Consider the following 16,864-nt stretch of genomic DNA (forward strand, 5'->3'; position numbering starts at 1 on the left):
TTAAACATTGAAAAATATGAAAACATCTTTTTTTTATTCGAATGTTACCTAGTTTCATAAAACTTAAAAAATATAATTTAATGATAAAATTACAAATTAATTTTTCACCGTGCCCTCGAAACGCGATGCAAATGTGCGAATAATGTCGAGTGAGGGAGCATCCCTCCTCACCCTCCCAACTCGTTGGAATTTATTAGCGCGCGGCCCAAAACCAAACTAGATTGAGCAATTTGCGAGCTGAGAGCTGTCAGTTGGAGTCGTTTGGGGGAGGGGCGTTCGAGCATGCTCTCGTGTGAGTTTAATGGGAAAATTCTATCATTTTGGGGGCGCCCAGCAGAATCCCGATCCCGAGCAGAGAAGCGGCGAGGCCGTTTTTCTGCTCGATCGCTGATTGAGCGATAAACGGAAATTGTTATTGGATTGATTTTTAAAGAGGAGAACGGGGGAAATCGTGGGATTAGGTCGTTAATTTTAACGGCCGATGCAAAAAAAGTGTTTTCGGGGTGCTTCAAAAATCGATTTGCTACGATTAAATTTGATTATCATTCGATTTTGGAGCTTTGAAACATTTTACTCAAAACGTGAACTTGAAACTTTTCTCGGGGTATCAATTTCTAGCACTGAAATTCAAAACCCCTAAACGAGGCTGGCCTTACACAACTGCTGGTGGCCAACATGGGGTTCAGTTACCACAACCGCAGCCCATTAGCACCATTGTAAAAGTACTTTTGCATCAGTACCAGAACGATGATGAGAACTAGTGACCCTTGGGTAAATGAACTGCCTCGCCCACCTACACGGGAAGCTCTCGTCCACAGAATGCGTAGTTGCAATTTCCCGGAAGTTAGTGGGAATGGTATGAACTTCAACACAATTTTAGGGTTGTCTTTTAAAATGATTTATCTAAAAAAAATCTTATTTTTTTAAACAAAAGAAAGCTTAAAATTAGCACAAATTTAGAATTAAAAACACCACAACCCGAAATATCACTAAAACCAAAAATATTTGTCTGGACGATTCCAACCCCGCAAAGGGAGCACAAATTTCACTTTTCCGCGGGAAAAGATTTAATTTACTGCTTATTGCAACGACCTCGGTGCACCCCGGTTGTGGAAAAGTGCGCTCTTCCCAGCATGCTAATAGCTCGATTTGCGTTTCGAAAACATCGCTGGCATAACATTTGCGGTAAAACTATGGAAATATTGTTGTTTGCAAGAGATGAGAACAAAAAACACACACACAGAGAGAGCATATTTACGTGAGCCCTGATGAGCAATTATCGCGCGTGATGCTCTTCACGATTCTAATTCCTGGTAAACGAAAACAAGCAACAAACTTGACGCTGACCTGGTTCGGAAAAGCTCGCGGCGTCAGAATCACTGCCAATTACCCGATGACTTTGGCTCTCTCTCTCTCACTGTTTTACATACAAACAAGGTTTTGCTCGATAGGTCATGTCCTGTGGCGGGTTGTACTAAAAATATCAGAAAGGAGAAAGGAAGACACGCTGGGTATGAATTTAGTAAAATCGAAGGATTGTTATAGAATATTTCGTTTCGACGCTTTTTAAATCTTTTTTCTTATCAGTCTTTAAAAAAATATATTTGGATTCATTATATTCAAATGATTTTCTCAAAAAAAAAAAAAAATGCATTTTTTGAAAATTTAACTGGTTTGTCTATACACCCAAAGTTAAAGAACGAGGGGATAGTCCTCACGAAAAGAAACGTGAGGAAAGTGCTATATTGCGAGAGTATAGTCCTCTCGCGTGTTCATTCGTTCATTGGAACAGTTCATCCTATGAGTGGCTTATATGGACAAACGACCGCCACTTAGTCAGCGAACCATGGTGGCCCATACGGCAAAGGCACGGTTCAATATGCCGAAGGTCTTGGGTTCGAGTCTCGGTACCGGTACTTTTTTTTATAGATGAACTTTTTTGGAAAATGAACCATGAGTAAAGTACTCTCGTTAATTTCGGGATTTATCCTCTCCGTCCGCACACAGTACCATTTTACTACCGAATCGTGCTCTTTATCCTCTCGTATGCCAATGCCCAGTTCTGGGTGTAAGTTTGTCGTAGTCTAATACCTCCTCAAGCAAATATGCGTTCGATTTTCAGTGTCAAAAAATGCAAGTCTCGTAAAACTTACCGATCTTTCAAATTAAATATATTTTCAAAATCATGATTCGATAGTTGTTTGAAGGCCAAAAAAAATCTGTCATGTTCTAGTCCAAATTTGTCTAAGTGTGATATTTCCTCAACATCACAAATTAGTTAAATACTATTTTCTACAGTTTTTCAAACTTTTGGCCTTTAGATATAAAATTATAAGTCTATTGCATTTGAACTTACTTTAAGTATTAAAATTAGGAATTACTTTTTTTGCAACTTAGATTACGGTTAACCTTATACAACCCAAACCCGCCTTTAGACGGACTTCGATTAAAAAAAATCGCCAAAAATCAATTTTTTTTACCAATTATTGATCTTCAAAAGCATTGGAAAGAAGCACTCTTGAGCAATTCTCTCAGTCATTCGTTTTTTTTTTAATCCTGCTGAAACTTTTTTGGTGCCTTCGGTATGCCCAAAGAAGCCATTTTGCATCATTAGTAAGTCCATATAATTTTCCATACAAATTTGGCAGCTGTCCATTAAAAAAAATGATCATACCTGAAAATTCAAAAATCTGTATCTTTTGATCGATTTGGTGTCTTTGGCAAAGTTGTAGGTATGGATCTGGACTACACTACCCGGTAAAAAAATGTGGTTATTTTTAATTTAACTTTTTGTCACTAAAACTTGATTTGCAAAAAAACATTTATTTATTTATTTTTTTCATTTTCTGATATGTTTTAGAGGACATCAAATGCCAACTTTTCATCAATTTCCAGGTTGTGCAAAAAATCTTAGACCGAGTTATTTATTTTTTAATCAAAACTATTTTTTTTTCAAAAAATCTAAATGTTTGTCGCAAAAAATTTTGAACTTCATTTTTCGATTTAAAGTCAAAATTTCAATCAAAAAGTTCATCAGGAAAATTTTGATTAAGTGCACCAATTTCTAGTTACAGCCAATTTTATGTAACTTTTTTGGAAATAGTCGTAGTTTTTTCATATTTTTTAATTAGTGTACATGTTTGCTCACCTCTGAAAAAAATATTTTTGAAAAGCTGAGAAAATTCTCTATATTTTGTTTTTTGAACTTTGTTTATATGACGCTTAATTGCTGAGATATTGCCATGCAAAGGTTTAAAAACAAGAAAATTGATGTTTTCCAAGTCTCACCCTAACAACCCACCATTTTCTAACTTTAATATCGCAGCAACTTATGGTTCGATTTACAATATTAAAATATGACACACTCGTTATATTTTTGAATTTTTCGTTATTCTACATGTCATTCTATGGGAAATGTAGTGTACTTTTCGAATCTACATTGACCCAGAAGGGTCATTTTGTCATTTAGAACAATAAAAAATATTTTAAAATTTCGTGTTTTTTCTAACTTTGCAGGGTTATTAAGGTTTTTTAGATTAGAAATGTTCTACATAGTTGTAGAGCAGACAATTACAAAAAAATGATATAAAAACCTAAGGGTTTTGCTTATAAACATCACGAGTTATCGTAATTTTACGAAAAAAAAGCTTTGAAAAAGTTGCTCGTTGTCGATCATGGCCGTTCATGGTCACCCGCGACAGACACGAACGACGAAACAAACAAAAACGCAAAAAGTAACTTTTTCAAAACTTTTTTTTTTGTAAAATCGTGATAACTCGTGATGTTTATGTGCAAACCTTTTATGTCTATATATCAAATTTATTGTGATTGATCGCTCTACAATTTTGTAGAACATTATTACACTCTAAAAAATAATCCCGCAAAATTTGAAAAAAACAGGAAATTTTAAAATTACAATTTTTGTTTTAAATGAAAAAATGACTCTTCTGGGCCAATGTAGATTCAAAAAGACCATAAAATTTCCCAAAAAATGACATGTTCCAAAAAAATATACAGTCAAGTAACGGAAAATGGCAGAGTTTTCAAATTTTTTAAGTGTTTTTCTCAATGAAAAATACGTTTTTTCGGAATTCTGAGTACGCCATCAAATCGGGCGTCTAATTTTACATAAAAGTCCCTTTGACACCAAATTTCTATCTCATCACCGTTTCAGGCTGAAAATTTTTAAAAAACACCTCTTTTTTCGCATGCCTAAAAACGAAAGGGGTCGTACCGCCCCTCCGTCACGAGATATCAAAAAACGGACCTCAGATTTGTGATCAGGGACAAAAGTTACCTCTTAGGACAAAGTTTCACGCAAATCGAAGAGGGGTCGGGGCAACTGCTGTGTGAGTTGGCGGAGAATTACCCAGGTATATTCAAAAAATTTACAAAAATATATCAAATTGAATTAAAAAAATAAAATCACTTGGCACTTTGCGGATCTGTAAATAAATTAAAAATTTAAATGCTACAGAATTTTTATCGATTACTATGTTTTCTATTTCCACAATAAAATCAGAATTTCCAGACCAAAATTTGAAAGTCTATTTCAGTTTCGGGAATTTCCGTGTCAAAATAATGAAAAAAAATCCCGGTATTTTTTTGGAAATTGAAAAAAAAAACATATATTTTTATAATTCAAAAAAAAATCCATGTAACACTGAATTTGCGAAAATCAAACTTCAAGTGATGCGTCACCAAAGTAGTCCGCAGAGCATCGCACCTCAGGAAAAACGGAAATTTAATTTATGCACTTAATTTGCATGCAAGGTTTTGCCCCGAGCAGCAGAGTTCAAAACGCTTTTCCACACTTTCCAATCGTCCCTTGCAAACCCACAGATAGACAATGTTGTCGCCAGCTGGGGGTGGTCCCACACATATCGTCGGTCCCTTCCGGCAAGAAGTTGAGAAACTTCCCTTCGGGTGATGGTGAGAGATCGTGTTGCTAATTTGGTGGGAAAACGAGCAACTTGTGGCGGTGGTCAGTTTCTCGGGCGCAAAACACAATGCTGGAAATGCTATAATTTGAGATGAGATCACAGAGCGCACAGAAAAGTTTATCGGGTTTTTTGTAACCGCACGGCAAATCCAATTAAAATTGCATGAAAATGTAACACAGTGTTGCGCTTCTGAGGGCACAAAATAATTAAATTGTGGAGCAAACAAGAAAGTGTCACAAAGTGGGTGTGCGGGAAATCTTCAATTACCTCCCGGGCATGGCATGGACGGCGCTGCCTAATTTCAGGGGCTAACCCCTTGTGTGGGCTTTTCCCGAAGTTACTCTGAATCTGCCTCTCTCTCTCGACCTAATGAATTTGCAATGTTGGCCTCGGGGGAGCAATTTATTGAATTCACATTTTGCCGAGAGCCGAGCTAATGTGCAAACTTTCTTGTCGACTGAAGGAGAATAGCGCGCCAAGAAAGTCCCTCCAAATTCATGTTAGTGCTGGGGACGGGAGAAAAGTTATGAATATTGCCTATTTTGCCGGCGGGCCAGCCAACCTCACATGGAACGCTTGACTGGGCTTTGGGTTGGTGCTCATTTGTAAGCCCCTGGTTGGTCAATTGCGTACAAAAAGAGCTTGGGGCGATTATCTCGTGCGGTCATTGATTGTGCAAAGGACGCGGCGCAGATTTTGGCACAATTTGTGTGATATAAATTGCCGGAAGGGATTTGGGCAAAGTTATCGGGTGACGAGATTTGGGAGTAATTGTTTAATGAAGTGTGGTTGTTTTGCTTTTCTTTTTTCGGTGAAAGATGTTCAAAGTGTTTCAAAATATTTGGAAATAAAGGAAATCACGAACAAAAACGAAACACTTTATGACGCAAAGATAATAAATAGAAATTAGTTAAAATTAAAAGTATTTATTACTTATTATTTAAATTTGAAAAGTTTTTTCAATCTTATGGAGTTCCAAATTGATTTCAGAACCAAAATTTAAATATTTATCTAAAAAATAAAAAAGGATAGAATCAAAATCCAAAATCGTACTGTCATCCATTTACTTAATTCTAGTCTTGCATCATGGTACCGTAAAAGTTTTCATTATATGTTTTTAATTATCCTTTATAATAAATAAAACAACAAATAAAATAACAAATTACAAATTACAAATTATAATAATTATTAATCTGATAGACACATTTTAAAAGAGTTCTTTTATCAAGACACTACCAAAACGGCTAACGTTCTATTACAGAATTAATTATATTATTTTTCCAAATATCGTTTTTAACCAAAATGGCTGAAAACCCCATTTATTTACCTATGCCACGGCCGATGAAAAAAATCTCCAAATAATAGTCATTTTGGCTTAATTGGAAAATTAACCTGATTGTTTTGTCCAACCACTTATTCATTCTCTTTTTTTATTTTTTTTTTAAATGAAACCTATTATTTAATTTTGAATTTATAATTTAAAATAGTTTACCCACCTCAAATAAACTTTTTAAAATGACAATCATCTTAACTAAAGCGTTTAGAAATTATGTTTTTATACACTTTCAAAAATCTTTAAATTTTACTGAAAAATGAAGTCTTACTTACCGATTCGCAATTTTTATCATTATTTATTTTTAGTTTTTCTTATTTGCATTTGTCTGTTCATCATAATGTAACAAAGAGACATTTTGCATTCCATATAAATTTGGGAGGCATTCATGCAAAAGTGTAATGATATCCATATCTTTCAAAGAGATTTTTTGGTAGATACGGTGTCCTCAGTGAAGATACTACTTTCGATCAGGACAATTAAAAAAAACTAACTTAATCCGCCTTTGTGGTTGGTGCCTTCCTCACTCTTCACCAACTATTGGTGATTCGATGGGTTTGGACACAAATTATATCTAGTTTTTTTTTCTGAAAATCCGCCATAAAAAAGTACACAATATCACTTAAATGGTCTCGTCACTTATCCAACATCTGGATAAATACAAAAATACATTTTTAACTTTTGAACTACAAATCGAAACTTTATAAAAATGAATAGGTATATGGGACCTTAAACCAAATCCATTGCAACTGGTTTGACCAAAATCGTGAGTTGTTCAGTTTTCGATTCTGAGTCGATAGGTATACATGAAGGTGAGTCCACGAGCTTTCTGTGAAAAGTTTGTTTTCAGAGCAAGACCTCAGTGAGGAAGGCAAAATCGTTACAATCTAAACAAAAGTTATTCGTTTCCTTTGCCATTTCCCTAATTTGAGAATTCTATGGATAAAACGATAATGACAAATGGTTTCTTTGGTGTCAATAAATTGACGAACAAAGGTAGAATTAAAAACGTAAAAATTGTTATGTATGCTAATAGATAATAAATAAGTTCAAATTTTATTTAAATATTTTTCCAGCTCAAAAAAAAAACATCCAACTTTCCACAAAAATAAGGAAACAGTAAAAAAGTTATAACTAAACTTTAAATTTTCATAAGGTTAAACAGTAAAATCCAAGGGTTTCTAGCAAGGCCTCAGACTGACAACTAAGGAGAAACGAATTTGATTTTAGCATGTAATTAAGTAATTTATTATTTTTTAAATTTAAATTAAGAGTTATTGGAGTAATTCAAACTAATAAATGGGTTTAAGAAATTTTTCAAAAATGGACCTAAAATTATACCCGAATTGTTTTTTTTTTCTATTCAGTTTACTGTTTTTGATGCTAAAAGAATGATATAGATAAATTAACTGGCTTTTCTTCAATTTATTAGCATCAAATGTATTTCAAAATTTTCTATCATACATTCGACTGCATCAATCCAATAACAAAAAAAAATCTAAATAAAAAACGGTTAATTGATTAAATCTCCAAAAAACCATCGGAAATATTTTTCAAAGTAAATGTTTTTAAATATTTAAAAAAAAGTGATAGAAATCGGAATGTTTCAGAATTAACTAAAAATAGAAGTGCATTCAGCTGAACTTATTCTTAATTTATCATGCATATCTTTCTGAGACAAATTGTTAATGTTAAAAGTGAGATTTATTGTAAATTTGGTGCGATTCGAGTATAATTTTATATTTTTTAATCAAACCATACATTAAAAATTTCTTTTTACATAATTTTAGAAATATTTTTTTTTCAAATTTTGGAATTATTTTTTTTATCGTTCAGGTTAGCAGTTAGAATCAACAAAAATGTTTATGTCAGAGTAAAAATGATTTTTTTCCCTCATTCCTGCTTTTTTCATTTGTTGATTTTTCCCATATTTTTTTTTTACTTGGATGAAACATTGTTTGTACGTTCCTTATGTAAGGTACACCGAAATAAAATCCGATTTTTTACTGAGACTTTAGTATAATTCAAAGTAAAATATTTCCAATACCAAAATTATGGATACCTGAAAAAAGATTCATAATTAAAAACGAAAATAATGTCATTAAATTAAAAAAAATGATGGAGAATCAAATTTGAAATAGCAAAAGAACTTTTTTTGCGAAAAAAAACCGTTTTCATGTTAGGCCGTAGCAAATTTTTTTTTTTGAGCTTGCCTCGGAAAATTAACGGGCAAATTTTCTCTTTGATTTGTAATAACATGAAAACAATATAACATTTATTTTTCTGTTTTGACATCGTTTTGAGCATGATTGAACCACCCAAACAATTTTAGAATTATAATGAAGTTTCACTGTACAGTGTCATAATTTTTTTTGTGAATCGTATTTTCCTCAAAACTCATTTTTAAAAACTTAATTGAATGCATAACTACTGCACTGGTATACATTAAATCTTTTTTTTTTACTTTTTTGTCCCCCAAAAGTTTAAATTTGGGAAATTCTTAAATTCGTCCGCATTTTCAACCACCGATGTATCGGAAACTATTAGTTTGATTTTCAATAATACTTTGTTTAGAGCCATTAAAACAGATATTCTTATTATTTTGTAAAAATCAATATTTGTTTATAAGAGCGAAAAAAATTGGGTAATAAAAGAAATTGATTTTTTTAGCTGGTAATTCAAATAGTTGATTGGCAGACTGATAAGTAAATCAAACAGAAACCACGGGGACAATTTTACGGCTATTTCAATCCAAATTGTAATTGTAATTGTAATTTTATTGAAACGATATCCTGTTAGTTTACACTGTATATCAGGGCAAGGAGGTAATAAATGCTTCTGGAAACCGTTCGAATAATCTTTTGTTAACTGAACAGAATACATGGTTTGAAGTTGTTTGATGTATTTTAAATCGATAAACACATTTTAATCTTTATTCATTTTTTTTTCTTCGCGGTTTGCTCATAAATTCATTGATATTTTTGGATGGTAGCAAAACTAGCATTATGTGATTATAACTTAATTTTATAATTTCTTAAGTCAGGCTCGCAATTTACAATTTATTTTAGTTTTTTTTTTGTTTTCGTTTGTTCAAAATCACGGTTCTGATTTAGATCAAGATGTATGATTGTTAGATGGACCTTTGAAAAATAGGCAAAAAGTTTAAAATAATCAAAATAAATCTGAAAATTACTTCATATTTGCTTCAAATTTGGGGAAATATTCGAAATGCACTATTATATCAAATTCAGTTTTTTTGCAGTTCAGACTCGATTATCCGATAACCTTGGAAAAATTTCATTCGGGATAATCGATTCTACGGATAAGCGAAACAAAAAAAAAATTGTTCGTGATTCGATTATCCCAAGTCCCATACAACCTTCGGATAATCGAACATTAGATAATCGAAACTTCTGATAATCGAGGCTTCGGATAATGGAGTCTGATTTTTCTCATCACGCCTTCCGTCGGACCGGGAAGTAAATGTTGGCCAAGGTCTAACCTAGAGGTTAGGTCGTAAGCTCAATCCAGATGGTGAGCGTTGGACTCACAATCTATAGGTCGTCAGTTCGAATCCCGGGAAGAATGGATCTTTCCGAAAAAAATATGTTCATTTTTTTTTAAATCAAGACTAACATTTCAAAAAGGCGTAATATTGAATTTTTGGCCCTTTTGAAATGTTAGTCTTAATTTGAAAATTTTAAAAGTATTGTTTTCGGAAAGATCGGAAAATTTTACGAATTTTTCAAATTTTAACATTGAAAATCTGACCATTAGTTGCTGAGATATCGACTTTAGAAAATGGTGGGTTGTTTGGGTGAGACTTAGAAAACATCAATTTTCCTGCTTTTTAAACACTTGCATGGCAATATCTCAGCAACTAAAGGTCGTATCAACAAAGTTCAAAAAAGCAAAATATAGAGAATTTTCTCAGCTTTTCAAAAACATTTTTTTTTTCAAAAGTGGGCAAACATGTGCACCAATTTAAGAAAATGAAAAATTGTGACTATTTAAAAAAAAATAATCTTAATATGGCTATATCTTGAAAACGGTGCACTTTATGAAAATTTCACTAAAGTACTTTTAGATTGCAAATTTGATTTTACATCAAAAAATGAAGTTGCGACCAATATTTCGAATTTTTGAAAAAAAATAGTGTTGATTCGAAAATTCATAACTCGGTCAATGATTTTTTGCACAACCTGGAAATTTCTGCAAAGTTTACATTTTATGTCCCCTAAAACATATCATAAAATAAAAAAAAATAAAAATAGTGTTTTTTTTTTGCAAATCAAGTTTTAGTGACAAAAATTTAAATAAAAAATCACCAAAAAAATGTTAACCTTGCATCATTTTTTTTTCAGTGTAGTCCTTATTCATATCTACAACTTTGCCGAAGACACCAAATCGATCAAAAAAATCCTTCAAAAGATACAGATTTTTGAATTTTCATATTTCATTTTTGTATGGACAGCTGCCAAATTTGTATGGAAAATTATATGGACAAACTAATGATGCAAAATGGCTTCTTTGGGCATACCGAAGGCATAAAAAAAAACAAAAATTAAAATTAAAAAAAAGATCGATTTCGTAGAGAACTGCTCTGTAGAGCGAACAATTTGATTTGATTGATTATGATTATACTTTGAAACTATTGGTTAAAAGAAGCAAAAATGCAACAATAACTTTAAAAAGTACTGTTTGAAAAGATATTTTAAGCATATCAAAACAAAACAAAACGGTTATCTTTTATCTAGTTTATTTCTTTCAATGCCTATTGGTGTGGCACAAAAATATACAATCGAATAATAATGCATCCTGCTATCGGAACAGCAACCATTGTACAAAACCCCCGCAAAAAGCACTTCCAAACACTTTTAGATAAATCACTTCCATTCGGCAGCACAAAACCCGGTCCATCGTTACCAAGTGACAATCCCTGCCCCAACCAATACATCACACCGGTCCATTTTGAACAGCGATAAAGGGCGCGAGAGCAAAAGAAAATAGAAAAAAAACTTCTCCAAAGTGGGAATCATGACCGGAAGCGCGCGCGCAACAATGACCAACAAGCAACAGCAGCGCGCCACTACGCGCTTCCGGTCATCTGGCGCGAGTTTCGCACGGGAAAAACTGCCAGCTGCGTTGGGATTTACAACACCACCCTTCTCGCTTCCCTCAGCCAGCGAAACGTGCTGCAACTTTTTCAATTTACTGTGAAAGTGAACTTTTGCTGGCGGAAAAGTCACATTCTAGCAAGGGATTGAATGATTCATGACCTGATGAAGAACATCCATCAGCGCCTTTCCGCCCTGCGGACGGACTGGCGGGGATTCATTTTCCACGGGAGTGCACATTGTAATGCACCTGAGCTCGCCGTGGCATTCCGGACCTGATTGGACAACATGGACGCTCATAAATTTGCACTCTGGATGAAACAAGTTTTGCTCGTTTTATTTTCGGTATTAACTGTCCTCCCGGAACGCCCCCACAATGTCGCGGATCCACTCGGCGTAGAACGTCACGTCGACGTACACCTCCGGAAGTTCCAGCAGCTTTTCGCAGTGGTTCCGCTTGTCAAAATCCAGCAGCCCGCGCAGGTACACGCCCTGCCCATCGCCGTAGTCGTAGTACAGCGAACTCCCCTCGAACTTTTCCGCGCAGAATGGGTCGCCTCGATTTTCCGAGATTCCCTCCAGTTCCCCGCACAGATGGCCCCCGGCAGTGTCCAACTCGATGCCCTCGCGACGCCACTGGTCGGCACATTCCAGTATTCCACCCGGGCTTGGTGCCAGGTCGTAGAAGTGCCTCTCGAAGCCCCGGTTGGGAAGCAAACTACGCAGTCGGAATTTCCGCTTCGGAGGGTCCAGATGCAGGCAGAATGGAGTGGTGCTGTCCAGCGGTTGCTCAAGCTGAACGATTGCAATGTTGTTGGCGTGGTTGCAGCTGTTGAAGCGGGGGTGGACGTGGATTGACTTGACCTGGGAGGTTTGGTTGCCGCTGGTTCCCGTGCTGAAAAGGAAAGGATTAACTTCTTGAAATTCTTCAACTTTGGAAGATAGACTCACATTTCCGAAGCGGTGACATTCTCCAAGCATGTTGCTGTAGTCAACAGAATCGTTGGCTTGATATGAGCGGCGAAGCACTTCTTCCCGACTGCATCAGAGATGAACGTGTAATCATTTATGAACCGCTTGGCACAGTTCAGATTGCCCAGCAGGTTCTTTCTGCGGAACACGGTATTCTCATCGATCCACTCCGTGTACCGCGGCACGTCTAGCAGCATCGCTCTAGATCCGTTTTCACCCGTGGAAACGTTAGCAGTGATACCTTTCAGATACCATGAACCGCCCCTTTCTGAGTAGAACGTATCGTTCCAAGCCACTGGCGCACTAGTTTCGATGCAAAAGTGGTTCTGCGGACCGTCACAATCCTTTACTGGAGTGAATCCTCCTGTACCACCTCTTCTAACTTCAATGTTGAACTCCCTTGGGTCACCTCTCCACAGACATATCGGACTTAGCCGTTCAGATAACTTTAACGGAGTTTGCAGCTGTAGCAAAGCAATGTTGTTGCTTCCACTTTCCGGGTAGAACTTCTCATGGCGAATGATCTTCCCGATTCGCTGGCTGTGAAACACCTTAGCTTGTCCACTTTCATGCGATGTGAAAGTCAGGGACAGCTGAGTGGGATCGCGTAGTTCCGATGAGCTGTAGACACCAGCTGGGGATACCAGGAACAGTTCGCTGATGATCGCCACACTGGCAACTCTCTGTATTGAACCGGAATCATTGCGGTAGACCTGGCCCTGCCAGGGCCAGGGTCGACCCGCGTCGATCGCTGACCTTTTACCACACTCAGAAGAGGTGGCTTGTACGTTTTTGCCACCGATTTGTTCTTGGATCCATGGAAGGTAGGTCGCTACATCGGTGAACAGTGCATAGCTATCTGGCTTAACTTTGACACTGCTGGCAATACCTCGTAGACTCAAGTTGCCGCCTTTATCTGCGATGTAGAGTCCACCTCCGGTGGGAGCAAGCGATCCATTGAGACGCTTAGCGCAAAACTTTTTCTTCTCTACCAAATACTCCGTGTAGAATCCAGCATCACTGTTGCGGCAGTTTCTTCTAGACACTATTGAAGACTCCGAGTAGCTTTGATAATCTTCGGCCCAACCTTTCTTGCCAACAATCAGCTCCTCCACCCCAGATCTACTCCACAATGACAACGGTTCTACATTGAAATCCTGATCAGTCTTCAACAGCGCAACATCACCCGAGGGATGTCTAAAAATCTTCTCCACTGGCACTTGTTGCTGCGAATCACCTCCTTGAACGAAGACCTCTTCGGCGTTTGAAGTTTCAATGCAATCTGCTCCAGTTATCACGAACTGTTTACCGATGATCGTTCCACCACAGACATTCTTCAGATCACCCGGATCAATCCGCTGGAACAGTTCAACCTGCCACTGGCCAAACAATGGCGCTTCCAAAGTTTCAACCGGCTTTTGAATGCACTCCCCAAAAGCGCAACTCAACGATAGCAAAAGTAAGTAGAGACTCTTAAAGAACATGGTGATCAGCATCGTTTCAGCGAGTGAACTGTGCTTGTTTCTTTACGATCGCCTGGAGCTTATCAAGTCTCCGCGGTAGCATTTGATGCGGGGTATTCCCGATCGGTAATTCCTATCGGCGCTAGTCTAACCAGTTGGTGTGTTTTTTTTTTTGTACGAGATTACTTCCCACTGTCAGGGTGCAAGTCGCTTCAAATGTAAATAATTGATGGTAGATTGCTAGGGGATGTGTTCAGCCCTGGTCAAGTAGCGGAACATGTTTTATATGAATAATTGTTGCAGTGATACGTTGTGATGGCAGTACCATTAGAATTATTGCAAATGCATTAAAAGATAATTTCCTTCTTTAGTTTAAGATTGTTTGAAATCTGATGACTAAAACATTACCCTTGTAATAGCTTTGCATCACACTCCTGATTTATCTATTAGCCAAAAGTATTAAGGCTGCTTAACTCTTAATTTACTATCACTTAGCACGAGAGACTCCTCTTGCGGCTAAAGCTGGAGCAAATGGCTCTTCATGAGCAAAAGAAAGAAAATCAACCAAAAGTAGAAAGAAAAGCAGCCCCACAAAAAATTACGACAAAATAACAGTCACCGAAAACGACCACATTTTTTCTTGACTTTTCTTTTTCTTTTTTTTTTGGTGAAACAAATCCCGGGGCCTTTATGATCCCCAGTTCGCCAACAATCGTGCCGTCGTTTCCGCTTCCCTGTTAAGAAATACCGACGGGCATTAAACCAACAAACGACGTCCCGACGACGAGGGGCGTCGCGACGCCCAACCCAAATGCCATTACTTTGACTCCAACAGGATGGTTTTCAGGGATGTCGTAACCCTTGGAGGTCTGATTAAACTTCTTTTGTGTTTGTCTTTGATAAGATATTAATGAATTTATGAAATATATCAAAATGTCTGTTTTTGTCTGCTCTACAACTTTGTAGAAAATTGATACACTCTTAAAAGAAAACCCAGGAAAGTTATAAAAAAACAAGTACAGTCGACTCTCTGGCTGTCGATCTTCTCGATATCAATAATTTTCCATCTATCGATGAATTTTTCAGTCCCTTCAAACTGCATACTTCAAACTGTAACTGTAAACTGATGATTCTCTTCCTCGACGGTCCCTTGGATATTGACAACCAGAGAGTCGACTGTTATTTTAAAATGAAACTATTTGTTCCAAATAAAAGTTCGAGATACAATTCACTGAAAAACATGTCTTGGTAAAAAAATGAAAGGGGTCGTACCGAAAAATGGACCTCGGATGCGTTACCAAGGATAAAAATTTCGTTTGAGTTTACGGAGAATTACATTTTTTATTTTTTTTAAATAATTTGAAGTTTTGTAAAGGAGTTATTACACTACGGCAAACAAACAAACAAACTCGCTCTTTTTGACAGTTTGCCAGTTTGCCTGCTTTGTTTGTTTGCTTGGATTTGTTTGTACGAACGTCAGCCTGCATACTTCTTGCCTAGTTTGCGAGTTTGGCAAACTGTCAATCACCAAACAGTGCAAGTTTGTTTGTGGTAGTGTAATGGCTCCTTAAGTATTTCATGTCTTTTATAGATTTTAATTGTTTTCAAAGTATTGTTGTTATTTTAATTTAAAAAAAAATTATAGTTCAAACTTCAAACGAAGTTATAATTTTTTTTGAGTTTTTGAAGCTTTTATTCAATTTTTCAAATTTTTCAAGTTTTTCAAGTTTTTCAAGTTTTTCAAGTTTTTCAAGTTTTTCAAGTTTTTCAAGTTTTTCAAGTTTTTCAAGTTTTTCAAGTTTTTCAAGTTTTTCAAGTTTTTCAAGTTTTTCAAGTTTTTCAAGTTTTTCAAGTTTTTCAAGTTTTCAAGTTTTCAAGTTTTCAAGTTTTCAAGTTTTCAAGTTTTCAAGTTTTCAAGTTTTCAAGTTTTCAAGTTTTCAAGTGTTTCAAGTTTTCAAGTTTTTCAAGTTTTCAAGTTTTCAAGTTTTCAAGTTTTCAAGTTTTCAAGTTTTCAAGTTTTCAAGTTTTCAAGTTTTCAAGTTTTCAAGTTTTCAAGTTTTCAAGTTTTCAAGTTTTCAAGTTTTCAAGTTTTCAAGTTTTCAAGTTTTCAAGTTTTCAAGTTTTCAAGTTTTCAAGTTTTCAAGTTTTCAAGTTTTCAAGTTTTCAAGTTTTCAAGTTTTTCAAGTTTTCAAGTTTTCAAGTTTTCAAGTTTTCAAGTTTTCAAGTTTTCAAGTTTTCAAGTTTTCAAGTTTTCAAGTTTTCAAGTTTTCAAGTTTTCAAGTTTTCAAGTTTTCAAGTTTTCAAGTTTTCAAGTTTTCAAGTTTTCAAGTTTTCAAGTTTTCAAGTTTTCAAGTTTTCAAGTTTTTCAAGTTTTCAAGTTTTCAAGTTTTCAAGTTTTCAAGTTTTCAAGTTTTCAAGTTTTCAAGTTTTTCAAGTTTTTCAAGTTTTTCAAGTTTTTCAAGTTTTTCAAGTTTTTCAAGTTTTTCAAGTTTTTCAAGTTTTTCAAGTTTTTCAAGTTTTTCAAGTTTTTCAAGTGTTTCAAGTTTTTCAAGTTTTTCAAGTTTTTCAAGTTTTTCTAATTTTAGAAGTCAGAAGTTTGTATCATAAAAAAATACTGGCCAGTAGAGGGTTAAGGTTCAACCATCGCAATGATCCCAGTTCTCGAAGAAAGTGGCGGCCAAGGATGAGGACAAAGAGTTCGGAAAGGCATCACTGCCTTGGTGCGGCAACAATGGCCTGCGGAAGAGTTTGTTTACCTTGGATTGTTCGGCTTGGTTTGGCGAACTCAAGCAAGGAAATTCAAGAGAGCAGCACAGCGGCCCAGTCCAGACGGGCATCCTTCAACGGATCAACAAAAGGCCACGAGATGAATTGCGGAACAAGTGTCTTGAAGGATTTTGAAGGTCGGACAATGGAGAGGGAAAAGGGCGGAAGTACTCTTTCCAAACCTTCCGGACTTGAAATTTTAAGAGATTGAACTTCTTTTCCTCGTTTTCTTGACATCTATGTATTTTTGGGATTGAGGGTTTGATGCTA

General features: G+C 35.8%; 2 protein-coding genes across 2 annotated transcripts in view; one reads left to right on the plus strand and one right to left on the minus strand.

Moving 5' to 3' along the window:
• Window positions 1–16,864, plus strand: part of LOC119766616 (potassium voltage-gated channel protein Shaw-like) — a 174,846-nt gene that overhangs the window by 37,807 nt on the left and 120,175 nt on the right. The gene's annotated exons all lie outside the window — the stretch shown is intronic.
• On the minus strand, window positions 11,697–13,880 carry LOC119766615. The gene is made up of 2 exons (XM_038251565.1): window positions 12,345–13,880; window positions 11,697–12,288 (listed from the first exon to the last, which is right to left on the minus strand). Exons 1-2 carry the CDS (start codon window positions 13,859–13,861, stop codon window positions 11,742–11,744), a joined length of 2,064 nt encoding a protein of 687 aa, XP_038107493.1. The 5' UTR covers window positions 13,862–13,880; the 3' UTR covers window positions 11,697–11,741.

The sequence above is a fragment of the Culex quinquefasciatus genome, chromosome 2 (genome assembly GCF_015732765.1).
Source record: "Culex quinquefasciatus strain JHB chromosome 2, VPISU_Cqui_1.0_pri_paternal, whole genome shotgun sequence".
In the NCBI taxonomy this organism is placed as follows: Eukaryota; Metazoa; Arthropoda; class Insecta; order Diptera; family Culicidae; genus Culex; species Culex quinquefasciatus.